The 25684-nt window shown below is 42.0% G+C and overlaps 2 protein-coding genes across 4 annotated transcripts in view; both read left to right on the plus strand.

Annotated features, from left to right (window-relative positions):
• Positions 1–4277, plus strand: part of LOC118796910 — a 101465-nt gene extending 97188 nt beyond the window's left edge. Inside the window, exons 3-5 of the mRNA XM_036556062.1 lie at positions 1307–3301; positions 3794–4048; positions 4152–4277. Of these exons, the coding sequence (XP_036411955.1) occupies positions 1307–3301; positions 3794–4048; positions 4152–4277 (2376 nt within the window). The remainder of the gene's footprint in view (positions 1–1306; positions 3302–3793; positions 4049–4151) is intronic.
• arhgef4 (Rho guanine nucleotide exchange factor (GEF) 4) overlaps positions 3452–25684 on the plus strand; it is an 84472-nt gene continuing 62239 nt past the window's right edge. The window contains exons 1-3 of one of the 3 annotated variants that reach the window (XM_036555744.1): positions 3452–6073; positions 7793–8119; positions 10286–10415. In XM_036555744.1, the coding sequence (XP_036411637.1) occupies positions 4439–6073; positions 7793–8119; positions 10286–10415 (2092 nt within the window). In that variant the 5' untranslated portion in view covers positions 3452–4438. Of the gene's footprint in view, positions 6074–7792; positions 8120–10285; positions 10416–21377; positions 21929–25684 lie in introns of those variants that run through there. The other 2 variants (XM_036555745.1, XM_036555746.1) reach the window with 2 other exon arrangements.

The following is a 25684-nucleotide window of genomic DNA, read 5'->3' on the forward strand; positions in this document are numbered from 1 at the left end:
CACTTTTTACACTGCAGTCATTCAAAGTGTTTTACAAATTAGAAAATACAAACATAATTCAAATTAAAACGTAGAAAAAAAAGATTTAAAAAAGAGATTTAACCCCTTAAAATCCCAGGCTTATTACACACAAAGCCTCATTACTCAGTAACGAAAGGGACTTCAGTGCAAACTGACTGAGCTGTTCTTAGATTACAGAAGTGTGTAATAAAACTTTGGGCCTGTTTGGGGTTTAGAGTTTAAAATTTAGCAGTGAGAGAGCCTAACTCTTTGATGTCTAGATTTATTACTGTCATTTTGCTGTGGATTCTATTTTCTTTACATAATTATCTGAATGTGATTTTGTGGAATTTTTTTATTTTTTTTTCAGCCTTTAATTTAACCAGGCAAGCCATTAAGAATATATTCCTATTTACAGTGGTGGCCTGACAAACGCCACAAGAAAGAAAAGGAAAAACGCAATAAACACACAATACGCAGACACACAAAAACTGTTTAAATTATGTCCAAGTATCACTAAAATTATCCTTGATGCCGTCTTTAAAAGCGGTTACTGAAATAAGTGCCCAGTTCTAGTGTTTCTTGTAGCTTAACATAAATAACAACACACTAACTTGTGTTTTTTAACACTTTTTGTATCATATTGTTTTCTGATTTAACTTTTTCTGTGTTACAAGTAGCCCAAAATGTGTTATCCAGAACTGGGTATTGTTGTTGCAATTTCCCTTCGGGGTCAGTAAAGTTCTGACTGTCTATCTCCATTGAAATATTTCAACACATTTTCTGTTAAAAGTAACACAAAATATGTTTTCTACGGCTGAACACACTGATATGTCCAGTTAGAGACTCAGTGGTTTTTAATGTGTGTTTTGAGAGTGAAGTTCAGAAGTCTGGAGAGGCCATGAGCTGCTGCTATAATTGTCTGGATTGTTATCTTGAGATAACAATACAGGTAACTCGTTATTTCAAGATAACAATTTTGTTATCTTAAGATCATAAGATAATTAACTCGATATCTTAAGATAACAACGTTTGTAATCTCGAGATGACAAGAAGAGAAACTTGTTATTTCAAGAAAACAGTTTTGTTATCTTGAGATAACAAGATAACTAACTCGTTATCTCAAAATGACAATCCAGAAAATTATAACTACCTCATGTCTTCTCTGGACCTCCATTATTTATTATTAATTTAGCAATGAGAGAGCCTAACTCTTATAACTCATCTTATAACTCATAATTATGCGGATGTGATTTTGTGGAATTTCTCCACATCGAAACATTAAAACCTCTCTTTCTCCTTTTAGGCCCCACCTGTTGAGGATGTTGCTGCTGAAGCTGGCTGTTCAGAAGATGGTGAGTCTCAGCAGGAGGAGAACACAGACCGTCGGGAATGGACTGAACCAGCACTGGAGGAATCACAGGACACGACGGAGGATTACTTCGAAACCCGTTCGTGCTACAGCGACACTTTCTCGGACTTCAGCCACGACGTTGATGATTGCTTTCGGACGCCTCTTAGCTCAGAGGCTGGCTCTGTCGCTGGAGCTCATTTGGACTCTCCCAAGCACTACTTTGGCTTCAGAGAGCGGCTTCCTTCTTGCGCAGAAAGGCACCTTGCGACCTCTGATGGTCTCCAGTGGGAAACAAATGGAAAGCATCCCAGGCCGGAGCCACGTGTCACTGAAAAATCGGACACTGTGCCATTGGCAAGCGAGTGCGGTGGGATGACTTTAGATGTTCCAGGGCGTGATGAAGCTGCAGATTGTTCTCTTACTGACTCATTCGGGGAAGCTGGACTTCCTCCTGACGCAGAGGCGAGCGTGGCCGACCCAGCGACGGTCTGTTTTGCATCAAATGACTCTCAGCTTTTCACAGAGCCTGTTTCTAAAAGCCCACTTCCAAAGACACTGACTGATGAAAATGAAGCAGAGCTCCTGTCGGGTAACGGTTTTGAATTGGCTGGTATAAAGAGAAATGAGAAAGAATCACAATATGTAAGTGATAATGAAAGTGACACTGAAACAGAGTTGATTTCGGAGTCATCAAAGGAGGTGACCTGTTCAGAGAAACCTGAGTCGCTCCAGCAGCGTGAGCTGAATCACCCTGATTCGGAAACCTGTTTACAAGAGCCACAGCTTGATGTGACAGATACACACGTGGTGGAATATCTGGAACAGTTTGAGGAAGCTGGTGTGGAGATCTCAGTAGTAGATAGTAAACTTTTTGCCAAGTCTGAATGCAATCAGGAGGAAAATGTTGACTCCTGCTTTCCTCATTCAGTAAGTGAGGACACTTCTGAACACGGACACTTACAACAGGTCAGTGATCAACCTTGCAAGGATTATAACCTTCTACGTTCGTCTGACAGCTCCACCTTCCGTCCTGAGGATCCACCACCTTTCCAAAAGGATAATGAACAGTTTTGCAGGGGTTGCGATGGTGATGGTCTAAATTATAACGAGGAGAGATTCTCAGAAGCTCCAGACAGTGATCACTGTTCAATAGAGGGCGGTCCCTCAAGCCTGTACTCTGACAATTGTGTTTTGTCACATTTGCCAGTCAGTGAACACATTTTGGACAAAATAGACACACACTGCACTGACCATAGTGAGATTCTGTCTGAAAAGGATGCTGTTTTAGATGTTCATTGCACTCACAGCCATCTGCAAGATGGTGCTCTAGATTGTACTGAACCCAATTTGAAGGTTAGTGAACAAAACTTTAGCAATAAAGCACAAAGTCACAGGGAAGAGAAAGTCATAGTAGGTCCAAACTCGATTACGTTTAAAAGCACTGATACTGAAGAACGGAACTCACTCAGCCCCATTCTGAGGACTCCTGCAGGCAGTGACATTTCAAAAATGTCAAGTGACGCCACTCCACATCCTAAAACATGCTCTGTGAAGGAATTTACCATCATTCCACAGAAAGAGCAGGAGGTCATTTATTCGGACAACTCAGACTACGGTGACTCTCATGTGATGCTGTCTAAAGAGGTAGAAAGTGTTAGCTTTGGTTGTGCAGTCGACAGCAGAGTAGATCGACCTCCAGGTCTGTTTGAATCTGTCTCGCAAGAATCTGTAACGGCTCCAGTCAGTCCGACGGACGTCTGCTTTGAATTCAGGGATGACCTGCCTGCGAACTGTACACAGATCACAAGCTGTGATTTAGCTAATCTGTCTGACGTGGATGAAGTGGTCAAAAAGATACCGGTGTATCCAAAACAGTGTCCAAGCAATTTGTCAGCCAAACAGTTTGTGGAAGAAGACTTGACTAAATCACATGAAAGGGCCCAAGCAGTTTGCACTGCAAATGATGATTCTTGTATGCAAGCACAGTTTGACTTGGATTGTGCTGTAACATCATTATATTGTGGTGCAACTCCCAGAAAAAGCAGGGATTATGGTTCAGACACTAACAATAACATAAAGACTGTTACCTCTGAGACACCATGCACTGTACTCAAAACTGCTTTAGAGCAGGAGCCCAGTCAATTTGAGTGTAATCGTGGCCAATCGTTCTCAGAGGTAGACAGCTATTGTGTGGACGGTGACGTTAATGATGGTACAAACAAGAACATAAAGATTATTGCACCTATTCCCCCAGAAACACCACTCAGTTTACCCAATACAGCACTAGAGCACGAGCAAAATAAGTTTGGCTGTGATCAGCCATATTCTTACTCTTACTGTGAGGACAGTGACATTAATGATGGCACAAACAATAACATAAATACTATTACGTCTGCCCCCGAGACACTACGCACTTTACTTGACACTGTGCTTGAACAGGAACACAAAAGATATGACCATTCGTTCTCAGAGAAAGACGGTTACTGTGAGGATAATGATGCCTTCACAATTTTAGCAAATACGCCCAGCAGCTTCCTCAAGACTTCTGAATCTGTCACGCTGACAGACAACGAAAATGATATTGTTAGCACTCTTAATTTAGAGGCCGGTAACAGCTCCGGGTCTGGGGACTCTGCTCAGGAGCATATCAGTGATTACCTTGTTGGGAAGGAGTGCCAGCTGCACTTCTCCGCAGTAGAGGGAGATCAGACAGCGGGAGTTTTTCAGCTCAAGGACGTAGACGTCACGAGCCAGGGCAGTTCTGCGGTGCTGTCTCCTTCTGTCTCCCCCCACACAGATGGCCAGCACAGTCAACATGCGCCGATTTTTGGCGAGTCTAAAGTCTCAGAATGTCCATGTGACGTTTCTATTAACAGACCTGAATATCCAGAGATTCTCAGAGAGGAAGGCATCTTGCCTGTGAATTGTGCGCTCAAGGTCACCAATGTTAGAGCATTAGAAAGTCCAGATACAGATTTCTCTGACGAATCTGCCCAAAGTAGTAATTCTGCTGTCTGTCCAGAATCCCTGCAGCCACAGAGCGGTAAGATAGAGATTTACCCGTTTACAGACGTCAGTGTCGGAATGCTGTCAGTCACTAATTTGGAGCCCATTATGGAGACCGATCACACTCAGGAGAGCTCATTTGTAATGCAGAAAGAAAACAATCTGGAAGTAAAACAGGATATTGCATCATCTGGACCTGAGGAGGACCGCAGCTTAACTACAGATCCTGCCCACCGCTTGTTGCACAATGGGTTTGCCACCCACAAGGACGAAAATGGTGTTTCGTCTGTCAAAAGAGTTTGTTTTGTTACTGACAGACTGGAAGATGGAATCCACATCACCCCTCTAGCAAATGGGAATATTTCCAACTCTGTGTCTCCAGATCAGGACTTCGTCAGCGAGATCAGTGAAGTAGAAGATAGCACTCAGTCGTACGTGGTACAAAACTGCTGTGGCCAGGTTCCAACGAAGAACAAGGAAACCAAGAGCAGCTCAGGAGGGAAAGGCTCAAGGTTCTCCATGTTAAAGAGGATACCCTCTTTCCGCAAAGCCAAGAGAGACCCTAAAGGTGGCAACAAGGTTGAGCCCGAGGCCAAGGTGTCTCCAGAGGATGAGGAGGAGAGGAAGGAGGTAAAGTGTAACAGTTCCCCCAAACGTAACCGAGCCCACCCCTCCCTTCACAGAGCCCATATGTGTCATAGTACGGAACACTTGAGGTATTTTGATCACACCAATGACGATATCTTTGAGAAAGCCTTTGCTTTGACCTGGGAAAACATGGAGAAGTGTGGACAGTCCAAATCCATGTCCAGTGCCAAGCAAGCAGGGCAGCACAACAGGTACGGGGACCTTCTGCACTTCAAGTCCTCTCCCATGATGGATGGGTTTAGCCAGAAGAGGAGCAAGAGCAGCGATAACTTGCGCCTGAAGCTAGCCATGGCTCACAAGTCTTTTGCAAGCTTGTTTGAGAGCCGATCTGGTGAGAAGGAGAACCAAAACGAAGATAAAAAGACCTGGAAGAAGATGAAGCCTAAAGAGACAGATATACTAAAGAGAACATATTCTGTTCCTGCGTCGGTTAGTAAGTTAAGTCATATCCAAGGTGACTTTATCGCTCAGAATGGACTGGATCTCCAGGAATCACTGGAGAAGAATTTGAAAAGCACATGGCACTCGGATCCACTTAGCAAAAAGACTCCATCACCCCCGGATGCTGCAGGGACTGAACCTGAGATGGAATCTGATGACAGCTTGATGCTAAATGGACTCTCTCCGGACTCTGATCAAGCCTCAGTAGATGCTTTTGAGGCTGAAGAAGACGAGGATAGCTTTCATACTCCCCTTCACCCCACTGTTTTTGCTCTTGCCAACCAGCTGTCTCCATCCTGGGCCAGATCTCTAGGTTCCTTTGAAAGCCTTGATACACCGATGAGGCCAATGAGTCCTAAACCTCAAAGTCCTGGAATGTGGACCCACCGGAGGAGCTTCCGTTATCCTTCAAGGTCCGTAGCCTCTTCTCTCTGCTCTCTGGGTCAGGGCCAGAGTATGGAGGGCCTCTCAGATCGTCCTCAGATGACAAACTCTTTCAGACCTAGAGCCCCACAACTAGCATCGGCCCACTCCTTTGACTCCGAGTACTTACTTGAGGACAGCAGTTCAGATAGCCAGTCCCAGACCAGCCTGGTTTCCACCAACTCCGGCAACGAATCAGAGGTGAGTAAAAGTGAATTGTTTACTTGTTACATTGAATATCGAGTGATACAGAGTTGCCTCTACATATGTCTACTTATTTTCCTTTGTATTACTATTACTATTTGCAGAATTTAAATAAAAAAAAACGTTTAGTCCTTTGTTTACTTTGAGAGAAGGGCATCTCAATGCACTACTTTCTTTTTAAAAGGCTTTATGAGTTAGGGATGCACAGTGATATCAGAATCATATTAGTATTGGTTCATTTTGCTTAAAAAATAATGACATTGGACAGATATTTAGAGTTCACCAATATTTCAAACCGATATTTGTTGATCAAGAGTAGCGGTGGCCAATATGATGATATTTTACCACTATTGTGATAAATTATGTCACCATATGCAGTTTTCAATATATTGTGGATACCATCAGTACTTAAAGAACATTGACTGACATGTTTCATTACAAAGTGAGCATAACTAGGCCTGTTTAATTGGATTTAACGCAGTGTAGTTTGTAAAACATTGAATGAAAACCATTGTAGTTGTAGATATTTTATTTTTATTATTATTATTATTGTATTTATGTACACCGATCAGGCATAACATTATGACCATCATTATGTCCTTTCACCTCATTTCTACGCTCATTGTCCATTTTATCAGCTCCACTTACTATATAGGTGCACTTTGTAGTTCTACAGTTACAGACTGTAGTCCATCTGTTTCTCTGATACTTTGTTAGCCCCCTTTTACCCTGTTCTTCAATGGTCAGGACCCCCATGGACCCCCACAGAGCAGGTACTATTTAGGTGGTGGATCATTCTCAGCGCTGTTGGCTGGATATTTTTGGTTAGTGGACTATTCTCAGTCCAGCAGTGTCACTGAGGTGTTTAAAAACTCCAGCAGCACTGCTGTGTCTGATCCACTCAGACCAGCGCAACACACACTAACACACCACCACCACGTCAGTGTTACTGCAGTGCTGAGAATGACCCACCACCCAAATAGTACCTGCTCTGTGAGGGTCCATGGGGGTCCTGACCACTGAAGAACAGGGTAAAAGGGGGCTAACAAAGTATCAGAGAAACAGATGGACTACAGTCCATGATTGTAGGTTCTGTTGCAGCTGTTCCAAAATTTAATCTCAGAAAAACTAAATATTGTGATGCATATTGTGTATCGTGATATATTTTTCTTGCCATATCGCCCATCCTTAATCAAGAACAGAATGTTTAGTAGACTCTGCACTAAAATCTTAGCATTTTATTCATTTTGCTGCTTTTATAACATTTTACAAGTAAGTCTAGTTCTCTGTAATGCTTATCCAGGAGGATTAATAACAGTGTAGAAATGTTTATGCATTGGCATTAGCAGATATGGACATCTGATATCGGTATGGTCCCACAATGCCTATTGGTGCTTTTGTAGTATGAGAATATATTTGTCTCTGAACCAACAAAAAACAGAAATTATGTGGACTATTTCGATTATCCACTATAGCTAATAAACTCGTGTCCTTAGCAGTGTTGGGGTATTTGTGCTACTATGCTTGTGGCTTTTAGTTTCAGTGTTGTAAGGGAACGTTTATTATTCTGCTGTGACATGATGTGGCATGTTAATGATTTCTGACAAAGCAAACCAGTAACTGAAACTCATGCATGAAAAAGATGCTCACACTCCTCACATCTTTCATCGTAACCCATCAGTCAATGCAGTAACACCTTGAATTTGCACTCAAAAGCATGTGCGGGACGGCAGTAGAGCAGGAGTCCAGCAGGCCGATAGGAGGCTACAGGGGACCTCCGGCGTGCTACGAATGAGGCGTCGAGAACGGCGAGCTCCGAGGCCCGTCTCAGACATTTGCGGCTGGACTTCACATCTGAGAGACATTGGAGAAGTGGTCGCAGACCCTCCGAATAAGAGAGAGGGCACCAAAACACAGCAGCGCTCCTGCTCAGACGAGCTGCTCTCCGACCTCAGGAAGAGCAAGAAGACCCAGAGGATGAAACTGACTGTGCAGAGGAGTCTCAGCCAGCTTAGCGCTTCACGTTCTGAGGAGCATGAGAAAGTAAGGAACTCTCCTGCGAGGGAACGGAAAACGTACCGCGCTCCTCTTCTTTGTCCTGCCCCACTCTTCTTCTCTTGCCTAGCGCTTTTGGACATGCATGCTCTTTAGCTTTGTTGGTGGTGCTGGGTTTCCTGGATTTTCACCCCTGTTTGAGCTTGTTTGCAGCTGAGAGATGTTTTCTTGACCAAAATTACAACTAATCATCACATTTTAGCTGCTCAGAAAACTGTGCACTAACTTACACTTCACGCTTCTCTGTTAACACTTATATCGTCGCTGTTGGAACAAAATCTTGTGCCTCCGTTTTTCATCAGCAGTAGAACAAGAGAGGGAGTGTGTTATGGCGAAATAACATCACAGCTGTGATTTGGTCGCCGTAGATCATCACAGCTGTGATGATATTGGCGATAACACACTCCTCGAGTGTTCTACTGCTTTTATACAACAGTTAAATAAATAAAGTAATAAATTAATAAACTGGGCCGTGAACGCGGCGTTTAATATGTTTTAATGTTCGCAGTTCCTTCACCAAATTATAGTTCCTTAACGAGCAGCTTGTTGCTGCGTCAGAGTAACGAGCTCCGCCCACTCGCTGCACAGCCGGCAGTTCGTTCTCCAGCTCCTCACACTAAATTCCCAAACTGTCATCACCACCGAGCAGCTTTTCAGTCGGCAGCTGTGACAGAAGAACAGCTAAACAACCTGGAATCAGCCAGAAATGAACCCAATACCATTCACCAAACGTGCAGTCTAATCTTCAGAGTCTGACCAAATCAGACTGAGCCATAAAACTGCCACAATATCAAGTTCAGCTCAGTTTTGTCAGTTTTTGCCAGATCAGTATTAATGTTGTTTTGTTCCAGCCAGTCTGTAAAGCATCTTACAGCCCATTTAGTTTGGCGAATGGTATTGGGTTCATTTCTGGCTGATTCCAGGTTGTTCAGCTGTTCTTCTGTCTCAGCTGCCGACTGAAAAGCTGCTCAGTGGTGATGACAGTTTGGGAATTTAGTGTCGTCTCATCTTCAGAGTCTGACCAAATCGGCTGTCGGTCAAATGTGATCTTAAAAGTGTCCATTTTCTGTTTGTGGCAAAGTAAGAAGTAAAAACGTTCAAATGTCTTGAGCGTCTCCTTCAGCTGACAGAGTCGTTGATTAGCACTAATTATTAATTAACGTAATTGAGAATGCCAGCTGCCCTTTGCGTTGCCTCAACATCTCATAGTGAATGAACCAACAGTGATAATCCCAAATTATTTAGAATTAAATCCCTTTTCCTTCTCCTGTAAAGTTACGTTTTTGGAAATATGAGGTTTCATTCAAACAGCGACGAATTACGCATTAATCTTTCTCCATGTTTGTAAATACCTTGGCTCGTTAGCATCACTTACTGTCTAGTGAAAACTGATAGTGTGAAACTGTTATGAACTATAAAATAACAAAATACAGCATAATCTGTCAATTGTCCGAACAAAGTGGACAAGGTAAGAGTAAGAAATGATTTGCCATAACCTGAGGGATGCATTTAAAGGGGAACTCCACCAATTTTTCAAAAATTCTACATAATTAAATGGTTAAGATGTAAACAGAGTCGTTCAGAGTGGTTTGGTGTGAAACGCTCTGTTCTAGAGAAACTTACAGAGTCAGAACTGTTCACAGTGGTGGTGATAGGAACCAGACGTCCACCTCTAAAAGCTCCCTCACAGAAAGTTCCTACATGAAATGGTTATGAATTCACTGCCTGATGACTGAGACACTGTTTTATGATAGTTTAGAGAACTTAAACTCCATTCATGGTGGAGGGAGACATGCAGGGCGCTGTGAGGCAAAATAGTCCCCAAAGAAAACTTATTATTTCAGATTTTCCACTATTTTCCATCATCAACATTCCATATAAACTCAGAAGACTCGTGTAGGTTCACTGGTGGTTCTGGATAGTAAATAAAATGTCTATATTTGTGTTGTAGTCATGGCAACCCCTGGTTCCTATCACCACCACTGTAAAGACATCTGAACCATTTCACACCAAGCCACTCTGAATCACTCTGTTTACATCTCACACACTGAATTATGCAGGAATTTTGGAACAAATGGTGGAATTCCCCTTTAAGGGTTAAACCTAATTTAGAAAACAAAATAAAAGCTCCTGGATGCTGCTTTTCCTCCTCAGGCCCGAATGAGACTTTCCCTCACGTCTCCAGAGCAGCTCTCCTCCACGTCTCTCAGAGATCACTTCTTCTCCCAGAGCACCCCCACCGGCCTGGACTGCCTCGGCTGGCCACGCCACGTCTCCCTCTCAGGTTAGTACATCTTCACCAGGTTTCTCCTCATGAGGTTGAGGATCTGACCTCAATTTTGGTTCCAGATCACTTTTGAAGTTTGATTATTTCATTGAATTCTAGATATTTTTTCTTTTTCTTCAGAGGCAGATCTAAAATGTTGCTCTGGCCATTTGGGCCACCAAGTCAATGGTAAAGAATATGTGGCCAGAATAATAGAAACATGTTGATCATATCAAAAGATGGTTCTTCAAGAGTTCTTTAGTAAAGGCGGTGGTTCTATTTAGAATCATGGGTTCTGTATAGAAAATTTCATGCTTAAATGGTCCTTTGCATGGTGAAGTTGTTCTTCAGATTGATGGAGGACGTGTTGTATATGGTTCTAAATAGCACCACATCGTAACAATAGCAGAACCCTTTTTAGTGCTACATAGAACCATTTTCAAAAAGGTTCTATGTAGGACAATCTACAACACATTCTCAATGCTCAAAGAGCCCTTTGCATGCTTAAATGGTTCTTTGTATGGTGAAATTGTTCTTCAGATTGATGGAGAATGTGCTGTATATGGTTCTATATATCACCAAGAAGCGTTCTCTTATTGTTAGAAGCTTGGAATTGCAAAACCCTTTTTAGCGCTACATAGAACCATTTTCAAAAAAGGTTCTATGTAGGACCATCTTCAGAACTTCCTCAGTACTCAAGAGCCCTTTGCATGCTTAAATGGTTTTTTGAATAGCAAAATCGTTCTTTAGATTGATGGAGAATGTGCTGTATATGGTTCTATATTGCACCACATTGTAACAATAGCAGAACCCTTTTTAGTGCTACATAGAACCATTTTCAAAAAGGTTCTATGTAGGACCATCTTCAGAACTTCCTCAGTACTTAGTGGTTCTAAAAATCACCAAAAAGGGTTCTTTTACTGTTAGAAGCTTGAAATTGCAAAACTCTTTAGTGCTACATAGAACCATTTTCAAAAAAGGTTCTGTGTAGGACCTTCTACAACACATTCTCCATCAACCCAAAGAATAGTTTTACCATGCAAGAACTGTTTAGCACGCAAGTGGTTCTTTAATTGTTCATGGTTCTATATAGAACCGTTGCCTTCACTAAAGAACCTTTGAAGAACCGTCTTTTTAAAGAGTGTATCTCTGTTAATAAGCACGACTCAGTACCGAAAAAAGAAGCAGGTGTTTGAAAAAGGAAATATTTATGAAAAACTTTACAGAGTAAGGTAAGTAAAAACATCACCGCTGTGGTGACTGTGGTGGTCCCCCCTGCCAAGGTGGTCCGCCCTGGCGTCATACGATGAAATGAAGAAAAAAAAAGTGTAAATCTCAAATAAACTCGAATGAAAGATACTGAAGAAGCTGGATATGATCATCTAGTAATAACAGCTAATAAACATCAGCCACTTTTATACAGTGTAAAGCTCAGGTGTACTGAGCGTTTTACGGTTCTAGCGATGCAGGGTTACTGTATGTTCTCTCAGTCAGTCTGAGGACAGGTTTCCCGTGTCCTGCAGGGGGCAATGGTGACTGTAACTTTACAAGCCATGGAAAAGTCCCAGAGTTGAGTTAGAGCCACATTTCCTCTCCAGTCAGGAGGAACCTCGAGAACTTTTCTTTCAGCTTCACTGATGTGTTTTAGGTACTAGAGCTATATCACACATCTGCTTTACACTCTTAGAAAAGACGGTTCCTCAAAGGTTCTTTAGTAAAGGGAATGAACCATGAGTTCTATATAGAACCTTTTTGAAAATGGTTCTATATCGCACCAAAAAGCGTTCTGCTGTTGTTTACGCTCTTAAAAAATGGTTCTTTGAAGTTTCTTTAGAAAAGAAAATGGTTCTATATAGAACCATGAACACTTTTGCATGATTAAAAGGTTCCTTTCATCATGTAAGTGTTCTTCATATTTATGCAGAATATGTTATGTATGAGAACCTCTTGAAAATATGTAGTACCAAAAAGGGTTCTTCTATTGCTACAGTGTCAAGCTTGTAATGATAGCAGAGCCCTTTTTGGAGCTAGATAGAACCCATTTCAAAAGGTTCAATAGAGAAACCTCTGTAGCACATTCTGAATTGATCGGAAGAAACATTTAATGATGAAAAGAACCCTTTAATCATGCAAAACATTCTTAGTGTTCATGGTTCTATATAGGACCATTTTATTTAATAAAGAACCCTTAAAGAACCATCTTTTTTTAAGCGTGTTATTGTACGATGTCAAGCTTGTAGCAATAGAAGAACCCATTTTAGTGCTTTATAAAACCATATACAACACATTCTCCGTCAGGCTGAAGAACCATTTCACCATGCAAAGAACCATTTAAGGAACAAAATGGTTCTGTGAGTAAAGAAGAGTGTAGGAGCTGCAGTGGATGTTCCCTCATAGTCAAATCTCTGATCTCTGTTCAGTTAAAGATCAGAGCAGTTCAAAGGTTGAGTTCCTCTTTTATACAATACAGATAAGAGCATCTCTCTCTCTATCTCTCTCTCTCTCACTCTCAGTCTCTATCTCTCTCTCTCCCTCACTCTCAGTCTCTCTCTCTCTCTCCCTCTCTCTCTCACTCTCAGTCTCTATCTCTCTCTTTCCCTCACTCTCAGTCTCTATCTCTCTCTCTCTCTCCCTCACTCTCTTTCTATCTCTCTCCCTCACTCTCAGTCTCTATCTCTCTCTCTCTCTCCCTCTCTCTCTTTCTCTCTCGCTCTCTCTCCCTTAGTCTCTCTCTCTCACTCTCTCTCTCACTCTATCTCTCTCTCTCTCTCTCTCTCTCTCTCTCACTTTATCTCTGTCTCTCTCTTTCTCTCTCTCTCTCTCTCCCCGTCTCTCTCTTTCTCTCTCTCTCTCTCTCTCTCTCTCTCTCTCTCCCTCTCTCTCTCTCTCTCACTCTCTCTGTCTCTCTCTCTCTCCCTCTCTCTCCCTCTCTCTCTCACTTTCTGCCAAACAGTTCTGCTGATTGTTCCTCATTACATGCTGGCGCCAGGTCTGATTTTTCCTCATTCTGCTATACATCTCTCTCTCTCTCTCTCTCTCTCTCTCTCTCTCTCTCTCTCCTCTCTTTGAATTTAGAGGTAGTGTCGGCATGGTAACCCCCACCCCACCACAGCTCCACCACCAGCACACAAACACAGCGCACCTTTAAAATGAGACTCTGATTAAAGTGAATTGAGTTTAGATGCTAAATAAAAGGTTGCGTTTGGTTTCTCTCTGTGTTTCTGTCTGCTGGCTGACCTTGTGATGGTTGTTTTGCTCGACAGACAATATCAGCACAAACTTTACAGCACAGATAATCTCAGATCCTCAGTGTACAGCGGTGGGTCGCTTGTAGATCAGCATGTTTTGTACTTTCTCACGGTCAAGATAAAATCAAAATTCACAAGAGGCTGTGCACACAAAATATACTATATACTATAATACAAAGTATTGGGACACCTACACATCACACCTACAGGAGCTTATGAATCACATTCTAAACCCATAGGCATTAATATGGAGCTGGTCCCCCTTTGCAGCTCTAACAGCTTCCACTCTTCTGGGAAGCTTCAACAAGATGTTGGAGAGAGTCTGTGGGAATTTGTATCCATTCATCCAGAAGAGCATTTGTGAGGTCAGACACTGATGTTGGACGAGAAGGTCTGGCTCACAATCTCTGTTCTAGTTCATCCCAAAGGTGTTGGATGGGGTTGAGGTCAGGGCTCTGTGAGGGCCAGTCAAGTCCTTCCACACCAAACTCACACAGCAGAAAAGATTTCATGCTCCAAAAAATATTAAAAATATTTTCCTGTATATTTAAACTTTGAAACAGGACATTTTGACCTGCAGCAATACAGGAGGGTTAAACAGATTTGCCTCACTGAAATGCAGTCAGAACAGTGAATACAGTGAAATGCACACATGACCTCACTTTTCCGCAGGTGACATGCAGAATACGAGCCAGAATGAAAAGCAAAACCCCCACTACACTGTTTTTACTTCTTGATTGCATTTCGAATGTGTTTGCTTCACTGAAATGCAACCAAAACTGTGAACTGCAGTGGACATGAGACTACATTTAAACAAAAACATGAAGGTAAATGAAAAGTAAATCCAGTAGATCCATTACACTGATTTAATGTTGTTTTAAGGGCACAGCTGAAAGCAGATTAGCTGTGCCTTTATTACATTTTAAAGAGAATTGTGTTCAGTTCTGACACAAATTTAGCATTTCTTTTTTTAATTCAAATCTCCATGTACTGTTTTTCACTAAAGAGATAAAGTGATGTTAAATCAGTGTAATAAAGGGTTTTTGGCTGGTTTTGCGTCTCACTATGGGACAGTAATGTCATGAGTGCATTGCGTTTGATGTTCTTCCACTGTAGTGACTGCATCTCAATCTGGCACGACTTCCTCTCCGTAGTAACCAGAGTAATTGAACGTTGAATGAAACGTCTGCAACACCTTTCATTGTCTAATCTGCAGTATTTAAATCTACATTGTACAAATTGTTATTGTGAATAAGAAGCCAAAACGTATAAATATGGTGATTCCAAACACGGTTAGACTCCACTGTGCTAGTCAGTGTTGTTCCTATGCATTGACCTGCAGTTAATGACATTGACCTTTATCCATTCTTCATTCACGCATATCTTATATCATAGAGGGTCTTTTGTGGAAACGCCAACATTAGACACAAAAACCCCATTCTGCCTGTTTCTGACCCCCCCCGACCCCCCTCTCACCCCACGCTACAACCTTTTCATACGTACACTCATGAGTCAGGCTGGTGTTCCTTTGACATGGCTATGCTAATCCAAGGCTGGGATATAATCAGCCTGCATTGTGGATACCAGACCAGTCCACCAAAGACACTGATGCACACATGCTGCTCTCTACAGACACGTGTCTTGTTCAACCTGCGGAGAAAACACCTATCGGTGAGTGACCGCTTCACAGATTTGTAGAAACTAGCTTTCAGGTGCTCCCAGATGACCTTACATTTCTAAAAGCGCTGTTATCTACTGGACACAAGTGTCAGCCGAAACTTAAACATTGAAATAGGACGAGTTAGTTTGTGCAGTGTCTTCACTTACAGGTCTGCTGACCATGAAATTATACTAAAATGAGTGATTTTGCTTTACATTGTAAAAAAAACAAGTAAATGAAATTTAAGACAACAGTGCATGGCTTTATTTTAGCACAGGGGTCGGCAACATGCGTCTCTTTTACTGTCCTGTTGCGGCTCCACAGCGGTGGGTCGTTTGTAGATTTTGTTCTTTCTCACGGTAAAGATAAAATCAAAAGCTGCGAGAGGCTTTGCACACAGTGGCAAAATACACTATATGGACAAAAGCATTGGGACACATACATTTTAAACCTACAGGAGCTTTTATGAATTCCATTCTAAATCCATAGGAATTAATATGGAGTTGGTCTTCCCTTTTATTGCCCTGTTGTGGCTCCACAGCTGAATTAGATGTGTAGGTAAAAATAAAATAATCCTCCTTTACAGTAAAATAATCTGCTGATCGTTCAACACAGTTCAACAATAAATGGTCTTAAACTCTGGAGTTAATGTAGAACTGCTAATTCACCCTTTAACCCTGAAGATCAGAGCAGACTGCTGGTCACCATAGCAACACAGACAACAATCTCGCCTAGCTAGTAGCTAACGAAACGGCGAAGAGAGAGATTTAAGACGAACATCATAATTTGTAGGACTTATTTGCGTTTTTGATCACTCCAGCTGGTTTCCTGATACGTTTAATCTGCAGCGAGAAACTGACAAACACTAAAAAGTCGTGAAGTTGAAGTCAGCTTCTCGTTCTAATTTTCCCGTTCCACCTTAAATAGTGCAGCAGTTACGTTCTGGCATCATTTAAAGTGGAACGGGAAAATTAGAACAAGAAGCTGGCGAATGAGAAGCGACTTCAGCCTGGTAAAAATCGAACATTGAGACACATTTTACAAGAAACTGTTCTACTTTTGGACTTTTCCAAAAAACTTTTCTACTTAAATAGACTTAAAATGTTGTGGCTCCCAAGGTGGTTTGATTTTTGTTGAAAGGACAAAATGGCTCTTCTTTGGGTTGTCATTTGGGTTGTGACCCGTGGACTAAAGGAAAGGGAAAAAACGGAAAAGCGTAATAAGTCCCCTTCAAATCTAGTTCAACTGCATTAAGTGTGCTGTTAGCAGAACTTTTCTGCAGTATCCTTTGTTAAGAATACGAGAGCAGAAATAAAGTTGTTAAAAAAGGAAATACGTCCAGTGGAGAAACTTATTTCCTCTTTAAATCTTGATTTAAATGTAGTTGGTTGGATTTTTGCAAAGACAACACATCAATGCTGAAACTGAGACATTTTACAGTTTTTTGAGAAAAAAAGCCCCTTTTTGGAGCTGTATAGAACCATAAACAACATATTCTCTATCAATCTGAAGAACCATTTTACCATGCAGAGAACCATTAAAGCATGCAAATGGTTCTTGACTGTTCATTCTATAAAAAACGTTGGGCCTCATTCTCCAACATCTTCCTAAGTTTGTTCTTAAATGTGTTCTTGAGAAAGGTCCTAAGAAAAAGTCTCAGTCAGATTTATGACGGGTTCTTAAAGCGCAGAACTGTTCTCACCTTTCTGCTCTTGAGTTTGTGTAGATTCTGTTCTTACCTAAGAACAAATCACATATGAAAACATTGGTGAGTCTTCGTGAAAAAGTGGGATTTAAGAAGACATTTTTTCTTAGGAACGATTGGAGGAAGAGGCCCATTATCTTTACTAAAGAACCCTTGAAGAACCATCTTTTTTAAGTGTGTATGGGGGCAATAAAGTTATGGTAAACACTTAAATACTTACCAAGCCAACGTTTTTTACACACTTATATAACCTAAGAAAAGCTCCATTATTTTGCATTGAAGTCCCTGTAGTTAATGAATAATAAGCCTTAGTATGTAATAAGATGGAATGTTAAGGGGTTAATAGGTTAAAACAGAAGACAGATTGAATTCACTGCATCCTCAACTGTTATTTACTTTAACCTAGAAACTCATTTTACAGCGTGAAGCGCTGTTGTGTTTGTGTACTGCACCCACATTGCTTTCAGTGTGTCACCCTAGGTAGTGATTCATTTTTAGAGGCTGGTTGTTTTCTGTAATCTTGGAGTGGTGAAGTGTTTCTGATCTTCTCCAGCTGAACGTCGGCCAGCCACCTACAGGAATGTGAGGAATGCTCTCTTTTCGTTCGGGCCCGTTTCCCTGTTCTCTGGATGTCCTCAGATGAACAGCTAGCATGAATAAACCTCCTCAGACTGTTAGGACGCCAGTGCGCAACATTCGGGCCAGTTGAATGACGGTTACTTACCCTGTTGGGCTGCACTGTCTTGTCACTGCACGTCACATTAGCATATAACTTTTGTTATACAACAGTTAGTTCCGGCCACGCAAGCTGATTGGTTGAGAAGCGTTCTAACTGTGCTGTTATTTCACCATAACATCACGTTTTTTTCACAAACACTGTATCACTCCGCTGAGACGCTGTTGCTAAGCAACGACTCTGTCAGCTGTAGGAGAGGCTCAAGTCATTTGAACGTTTTTACTTCTTACTTTGCCACAAACAGAAAACGGACACTTTTAAGGTCACATTTGACCGACAGCCGATTTGGTCAGACTCTGAAGATGAGACGACACTAAATTCCCAAACTGTCATCACCACTGAGCAGCTTTTCAGTCGGCAGCTGTGACAGAAGAACAGCTAAACAACCTGGAATCAGCCAGAAATGAACCCAACACCATTCGCCAAACTAAACGGGCTGTAAGATGCTTTACAGACTGGCTGGAACAAAACAACATTAATACTGATCTGGCAAAAACTGACAAAACTGAGCTAAACTTGATATTGCGGCAGTTTTATGGCTCAGTCTGATTTGGTCAGACTCTGAAGATCAGACTACACGTTTGGCGAATGGTGTTGGGTTCATTTCTGGCTGATTCCAGGTTGTTTAGCTGTTCTTCTGTCACAGCTGCCGACTGAAAAGCTGCTCAGTGGTGATGACAGTTTGGGAATTTAGTGTGAGGAGCTGGAGAACGAACTGCTGGCTGTGCAGCGAGTGGGCGGAGCTCGTTACTCTGACGCAGCAACAAGCTGCTCGTTAAGGAACTATAATTTGGTGAAGGAACTGCGAACATTAAAACATATTAAACGCCGCGTTCACGGCCCAGTTTATAAATTAATAGGGCTGGTATGATGACCAATTTTCAACACCTGGATCGCCTTACCATTGTAATATTGCAGTACTACTGACATAAACAGAATAGACCTGTCTCTTTAGACTAATTTAGCTACTGCACTGTGTGTAACACTTAATATATCAGTTATAGATTGGTTTATACCAGATGTGATGCAGAATGGCGAGTGATGAGTGTTGTGAGTGTATTTTGACATGATTTTAGTGCCGTTGAAAACAGCAAAAATAGTCAAAGCTTAAAACTGTACTTCATGCGTGCGTAGCTGCTACTACTGGTATGAAACGCCACGGTGATTAACATAGGAACGTACTGAAGCGGCAGTGATGTGTCTCTTATACTTAACTTTTAATGTAAGTCAATGGAACCAGAATATTTTTCCAAGTCATTGTGAAATTTACACACAATGTAAAGGCCAACAGGCATTTTCAAATTATGTCAAGAACTGAAAAAAGACTTCCATTCCATCTTATCACGAGATCATACGAGACTCACATCCGGAGTTATGAGCCTATGAAGAGGGGCTGAGATACACGTCATCTGCCTCTCACTGTGTGGAGCTGGTGGATTCGTGTGTCCGTCTACATTCTGTGTGAAACTGACCAACGGACACTCAGGAAATCACTAAGGACTGACCATCACGCCGGAAACCCTTCATTCTTCATTCAGTCCACATCGGAGACTCATGTGAAACGGCGTGCAGAGAGTTTACAGCTGCTGAAGCTGCTGCAGTGGTTTTGGAAAGTAGTGATGAAGATAACGGAGCATTTAGATATGAAACATATGAGGATCATGTTATATGAAGAGCCTTTAAAGGAGAATCTAAGAAGACATGCACAAATAGAGAGAGAATGAGCTCAGACCATTGAAGTGGGTTGAAGTAAAATGCTGCCTTTTAAGTAACTGTGGAAGATGCTGCAGTTTAATAGGTGCTGTTGATCTGTGTGTATTTTGGCTCTGGGTGTTTTGTGCAGCCCCTCGCCAGTTACGGGTTAAATTCTTAGAAGGCGTTCACAACTCTCGACATTGCTGCTGCACTCAGTAGGCGCTGCCTTTGGGTTTACTAACAGCCTGGCTGTAGCAGTGGAGGGGGTGGAGTACGGGGGGACTCTGAGGGAACGATGAAGGAGGGCTTTTTCAGCGCCAGGCGAAGTGAGTTCTCAGTGATCGGGGGAAACTAGAGTTTGTACATTTTTAATGTTGTTAGTTATCTAAGTTGAGCACATTCCTTTTAGAAAAATACAACCAAGACCTGTTGTAACAAAATCAGTATTGTGTTGTGTTAGGAGGCAAAACGAACATCAGATTTCATATTCAAAGATTTTGAGGTAAACTTTCCTTTACTTCCTATTGGGTAGTTTGTAAGTCTGCATGACATTACTAAATTACTATTGAAGGGGTGGAAAAATAATCAATTCTGCTTCGCAGTTCTCTCTGAAAAGATGCTGAATCAATTCACAAAACGCCATAATCGGATATTTAGACATGCTCTGCTGTGCTTTCCCCTACTATAAAATAAACTCATGCACGGCCAGGCAGCTGGCTTGGAGGACAAAAGAAAATAGAAGATCTTGCTAACAGACACGTTTACGGTCCCAGATTGGTCGCAGATTCTGTTTAAATTAAGTTGAAGGCCTGAAAACGTTGTAAAAATGCTCTAGTAATGCAGTTTTGTTTAACAATGACTGAGCACAAGTCAGATTTGTGTACATCATTTAAAGAGAACAGCTACTTGAGTTGCCTTCACTTTCAAAGCGATTCTGAGCTTAATACATGATTTTCATAAATATATTTTTAATAAATTGAGTCTATAGCCTACATAATGGTATATCGCTGCTGTCGGAAAAAAAACCTTGTATCTCCAAAATGGTAACTTTACAGGTGAAGGAAAAAAACGATTTTATTTTTAATGTAAGTCAATGGAACCAGACTTTTTTTCAAGTCATTTTGGGCCGTTTATTTTTGTCCATTCATCATGAAATTTACACACAGTATAAAGGAGAACAGACATTTCGAAATTATGTCAAAAACTGGAAAACGACAAAAATGGAGATACAAGGTTTTCTTCTGACAGCAGTGATGAACAACATAATGTGGGCTACAGAAATAAAAAATGCACCGGGAATCGTTTTATAATTGCGTCTTGGCACCTTTAATGAAAATCACACTGAGCTGTATGATGTTCTCAGAACACCGTAAAAACACTCTTAAAAAAGATGGTTCTTTAGGGGTTCTTTAGTACAGACACTGGGTCTATATAGAACCATGAACACTCAAAGAACCATTTTCATGCTTAAATAGTTCTTTGCATGGTGGAATGTTTCTTCAGATTGTTGGAGAATGGGTTGTATATGATTTTATGTGGCACCAAAAAAGGTTCTGCTACTGTCACAATGTCAGGATTGTGACCATAGAAGAACCTCTACATATGCTATATAGAACCCTTTTCAAAAAGGTTCTATATTTAACACATTCTCTCTCTCTCTCCCTCTCTCTCTCTCCCTCTCTCTCTCTCTCTCTCTCTCTCTCCTCTCTCTCTTTCTCTCTCTCTCTCTCTCTCTCTCTCTCCCTCCTTCTCTCTCTCTCCCTCTCTCTCTCTCTCCCCCTTCTCTCTCCCCTCTCTCTCTCTCTCTCTCTCTCTGTCTCTATCTCCCTCCTTCTCTCTCCCTCCCTCTCTCTCTCTCCCTCCCTCCCTCTCTCTCTCTCTCTCTCTCTCTCTCTCCCTCCTCTCTCTCCCTCTCTCTCCCTCACTCTCTCTCTCTGTCTCTGTAATGAGCCTATTGGAGTCGTCCGTGTCTCCGTCCCCTTCGGAGGGGCCCCAGTGATGCCAGTCTGTGACAGTGTGTGAGTGCGTGTGAGGCTGATCGTGTGTCTGGGGCTCTCACGGCCGTGTGAGCGTCTCTAAGCGAAAGTGAGCGATAGGTTAGGAGGAAGAATGAAGCGGGGACGTTAGCGCGCGGTCTCGGACGCTCGAAGCGCTGGGGGCTGACTGACACGCACGCACACGCGCGCATACACACCTCTACGTGCACGCTCAGCCGCCTCGCGTGCCTCGTTTGGACGTTAGCACCTGCTGAAAAGACGCCACCCTTCTCCTTTCGGGCTGATTTCGGCTGAATGCGGACCCAGCAGCACGGGGCTGGAGAGGTGGGCAGCATCCCGCTGGCTGGGGGCATCAGCGGGGGCACTTCGGGTCAGTCCCCTTCCTCCAGCTCAGATCTGGACTGCAGCCCTACGCTGGGTCTGTCTGTGAAGGCGGTTCGAGGGGTCATGTCACATTACTGGAGCTTAGAGAGCCTGCACTCTACTAACGGTAAGCCCCTGCGCCCGCAGCCCTTAAAGTGATGATTCACCCCCACAAGTCTACACAGTTCTCCCTCCTGGTCCTAAATGGTGGTCAATCAACCACATTGTTTAGTGGCTGAAGTTGGGCTCTAGTTTCGCACCAGATCTACAAGGCAAACGTAGCAACATAACATAAGAGAGTCTATCAGAGATCTTATTTGACAGCTGAGTGCTTGATGCAAGATGATTTGGGCATGCAGCTAGCACCGTGCTAATTGGTGGGGTATATGCTCACATTACTTGTTAGCTACACCCACCGCACAACTAAAGAATCGAGCCTCAGTTTTGGTTTTGCACTGGTGGTTCCCAGTGTCGGACATCAAATTCAGCGTTAACAGAGCGTGGGGTCTCCAGGACGGGGATTGGGAACCATCACCTCGAACCCTACACTCTTAAAAATTATGGTTCTTTTTGAAGGGTTCACTTTACACCCATGAGTTCAATATAGAGCCATTTGCATGCCTAAATGGTTCTTTGCATGGTGAAGAGGTTGATGGAGAATGGAAAAGGGTTCTGCTATTGTTACAGGCTTGACGTCATATCAATAGAAGAACGCTTTTTGGTGCTGCATAAAACCATTTACAGCACATTCTCCATCAATCTCAAGAACACTTTCACCACGCAAAGAACCATTTAAGCATAAAATGGTTCTGTATAAATAGAACAATTGCCTTTACAAAGAACCCTTGAAGAAGCGTCTTTTTTTAAGAGTGTAGGCTTTTTCGGCTTCAGTTTTTAGTTCAGTCATTGTTCATCATAAGTACTAGTTTACAGTCTCTGTGATATTCAGTATTTCTATGAATATACTCATAAATTATTCAGCATCTACTGTGAATTCAGTAGTACTGTACCTATTATTAATTAATCATGGTCGACTATTAATTAATTCATAGTCTACTATGAATGATTCAGCATCTACTATGAATTATTCAGCAGCTACTATGAATTATTTAGTATCTACTATGAATTATTTAGTTTCTACTATGAATTATTCAGTATTTTCTGTTAATTATTCAGTATCTACTATGAATTATTCAGTACCTACAGTTAATTAATCAGTGTCTACTATGAAATTTTTAGTTACTACACTGAATTATACAGGTCCTGTGAATCATTCAGTATCTTCTATGAATTACTCATTATTCACTATGAAACTAATGTGTACTTTCTTTAGATATATGAAAGTAAGGAATTCAAGTCTGAACTGATCTGAAGGTCCTCAGAGTTTGAGGGGTTAAGGATGTGAGAATGGCAGCAGGCGAGGCGACCCTAGCCTGTCTTGGTTTAACGGGCCACTTATTTTTTTATTTTTAACTGGTTTATTTCGTTCTTATCGCGCTCGTGCTGACTGTGCGTCAGTCTGTGCAGCAGCAAACAAATAAAGATCTGGCCGAGTTGCACCTTGGCTGAAGGCTCTGAGCTCCTGGGTGATATTCACCCTCGGATTTCTGTGTTTTTCCTCAAGGCCTTTGTTCATTGTGTGGCCGAATTTGGATCTGTGTGGCGCCGTTGTCTTGAGCCTTTATGACCCGAGTCCAAGAGGTGGCTGAATGGAACATTGTATCTGAAGAAGATGTAAACACTAAGGGGGCCAGTTTTGCCCACCCAGATTAAAGACATGCTCTTTCATTTCGATGGAAGGTGGCTGAAACTAATGTTTGGCCTAACGAGTGCACTAAGCCAGCACACCTAGATACTGATACTTCACAAAGTAAATGACTGTCACGAGTAAAATGATCAAACAAGTGCAGATCACCACAGCTAGTTAGCTGGATAATGTTAACCCGCAAATGTTCGTTACCTAGCTATGTCAGCTAAAATGCTAAATAATGACCTGTTTAGCAGATCAAGGGCACTTTTCATGCTCTTTGGACGTTGATGATCCAAATATTTTTTCTCCCATTTGCAAAGCCTGAAGCTGCCATACAGAGCATATTATACAAAGCATGTGGTTCATTTACAGCTGCTTGACTGTGGGAATTTAACCAAATATATATTTTTATATTGTCACTGTTAAAAAAAAACGTATTTCCCATTTTTTTATTTTCCCTACTGAAAAAACCAACACAGCTGAGCACGAATAAGCTGGTCTGTGCTGGTCTGTGCTGGTTTATGCTGATCACCCAGCATGGTCATACTGATTGACCAGCATACCAGCATCCAGAACCCAACATATTGCTGTTGTTGGAAGAAAACCTCGTATCTCCAAAATAGTAACTTTACAGGAGAAGGACAAAACCTACTTTTAATGTTAGTCAGTGGAAGTTTTTCCAAGTCATTTTGGTCAATTTCTGTTGGTCCATTCTTTATGAAATTTACACACAATGTGAAGGACAAGGGCGGCACGGTGGTGCAGTGGGTGGCGCTGTCGCCTCACAGCAAGAATGGCCTGGGTTCGATTCCCGGCCGGGCGGCCAGGGTCGTTTCTGTGTGGAGTTTGCCTGTTCTCCCCGTGTCTGCGTGGGTTTCCTCTGGGTTCTCTGGTTTCCTCCCACAGTCCAAAGACATGCAGTCAGGCTGATTGGACGTGCTAAATTGCCCCTAGGTGTGTGTGTGAATGTGTATGTCTGTCTGTCTGCCCTGTGATGGACTGGCGACCTGTCCAGGGTGTATCCTGCCTTCCGCCCAATGACAGCTGGGATAGGCTCCAGCACCCCACCGTGACCCAGAAGGATAAGCGGTTTAGATGATGTATGTATGTATGTAAAGGGTTTAAATCCTGCATTTTCAAATTATGTCATAAACTGAAAAACGACAAAAATGGAGATATGAGATTTGCTGGATTTGCTGGTGATCAGGCCATGCTGGTCTGTGCTGGTTTCTCTAGCAGGATTTATTTTTGTACATCATTTGAACACGGCAGCTTTTCTTCACAGTGTTTCAACATTTAATGATGAACAGACCAATAGAAATGCTCCAAAATCACTAATAGAACCTCTTTACATTAACTTGCATTCAAGGTTAAGAACATTTTTGCCTTCTCCTGTAAAGCTACCATTTTGGAGACAGTTGTTCTTCTTTGGACAGCAACAATATATAAAAAAATGACAATTTTGAACAGATTGAATCATCATTGGCATTGCTATTTAGCTCAGGACTGGACTTAATTCATGTTCAGGAAAGCGGCCCATAGCAGCACTCTGCCATTTCTCCATCAGAGCAACAGGAGAGCGGCCCATAAGCCCCGAGGCTAATGGCTTCTGTGTCTCAGTGCCAGCTAGTGAGGCATGATTAAACAAAACAAGATCCCCTTTCAGAGCCTTCTAAGGAAAGAATCATCAGGAGGGTTTGTAGGTAAATACAGACTAAGAAGCTCCAGCAGTGAAGACGCTTTACTCATTTGTTGTTGTTGTTGTGTTATTGTGCTGAGTGTCTGCTGTAGATCTGTGTTTGTACTGGTTTCTAACCATTTAAAGGAATAATTTGGTGAAAAATTTCCCGTTTTACCCCAAATGTTGAAGATCAGCTGAGACGTCTTTGGTGTCTGAATTTTGCTGAAGTAGCTATCAAGTCATGGAAGCTCGTGTCCCACCAATTAGCATTAAGATTATTTAACAACTTGATGCAGTTTGGAGCAATTTAGTGATGATTTAGGTATAAAGTTTTCAGGCTTACGGTTTCACCAGTTTGCACAGTGAAAAGTATCATGGACTAAAAGAGCGCAGCATTGCTAAAAGCTGTAAAATCCATCTTGTTACTCGGGCAAAGTCAGACGGTGCTTCCA

Source organism: Colossoma macropomum, unplaced genomic scaffold (assembly GCF_904425465.1).
Source record: "Colossoma macropomum unplaced genomic scaffold, Colossoma_macropomum, whole genome shotgun sequence".
In the NCBI taxonomy this organism is placed as follows: domain Eukaryota; kingdom Metazoa; phylum Chordata; class Actinopteri; order Characiformes; family Serrasalmidae; genus Colossoma; species Colossoma macropomum.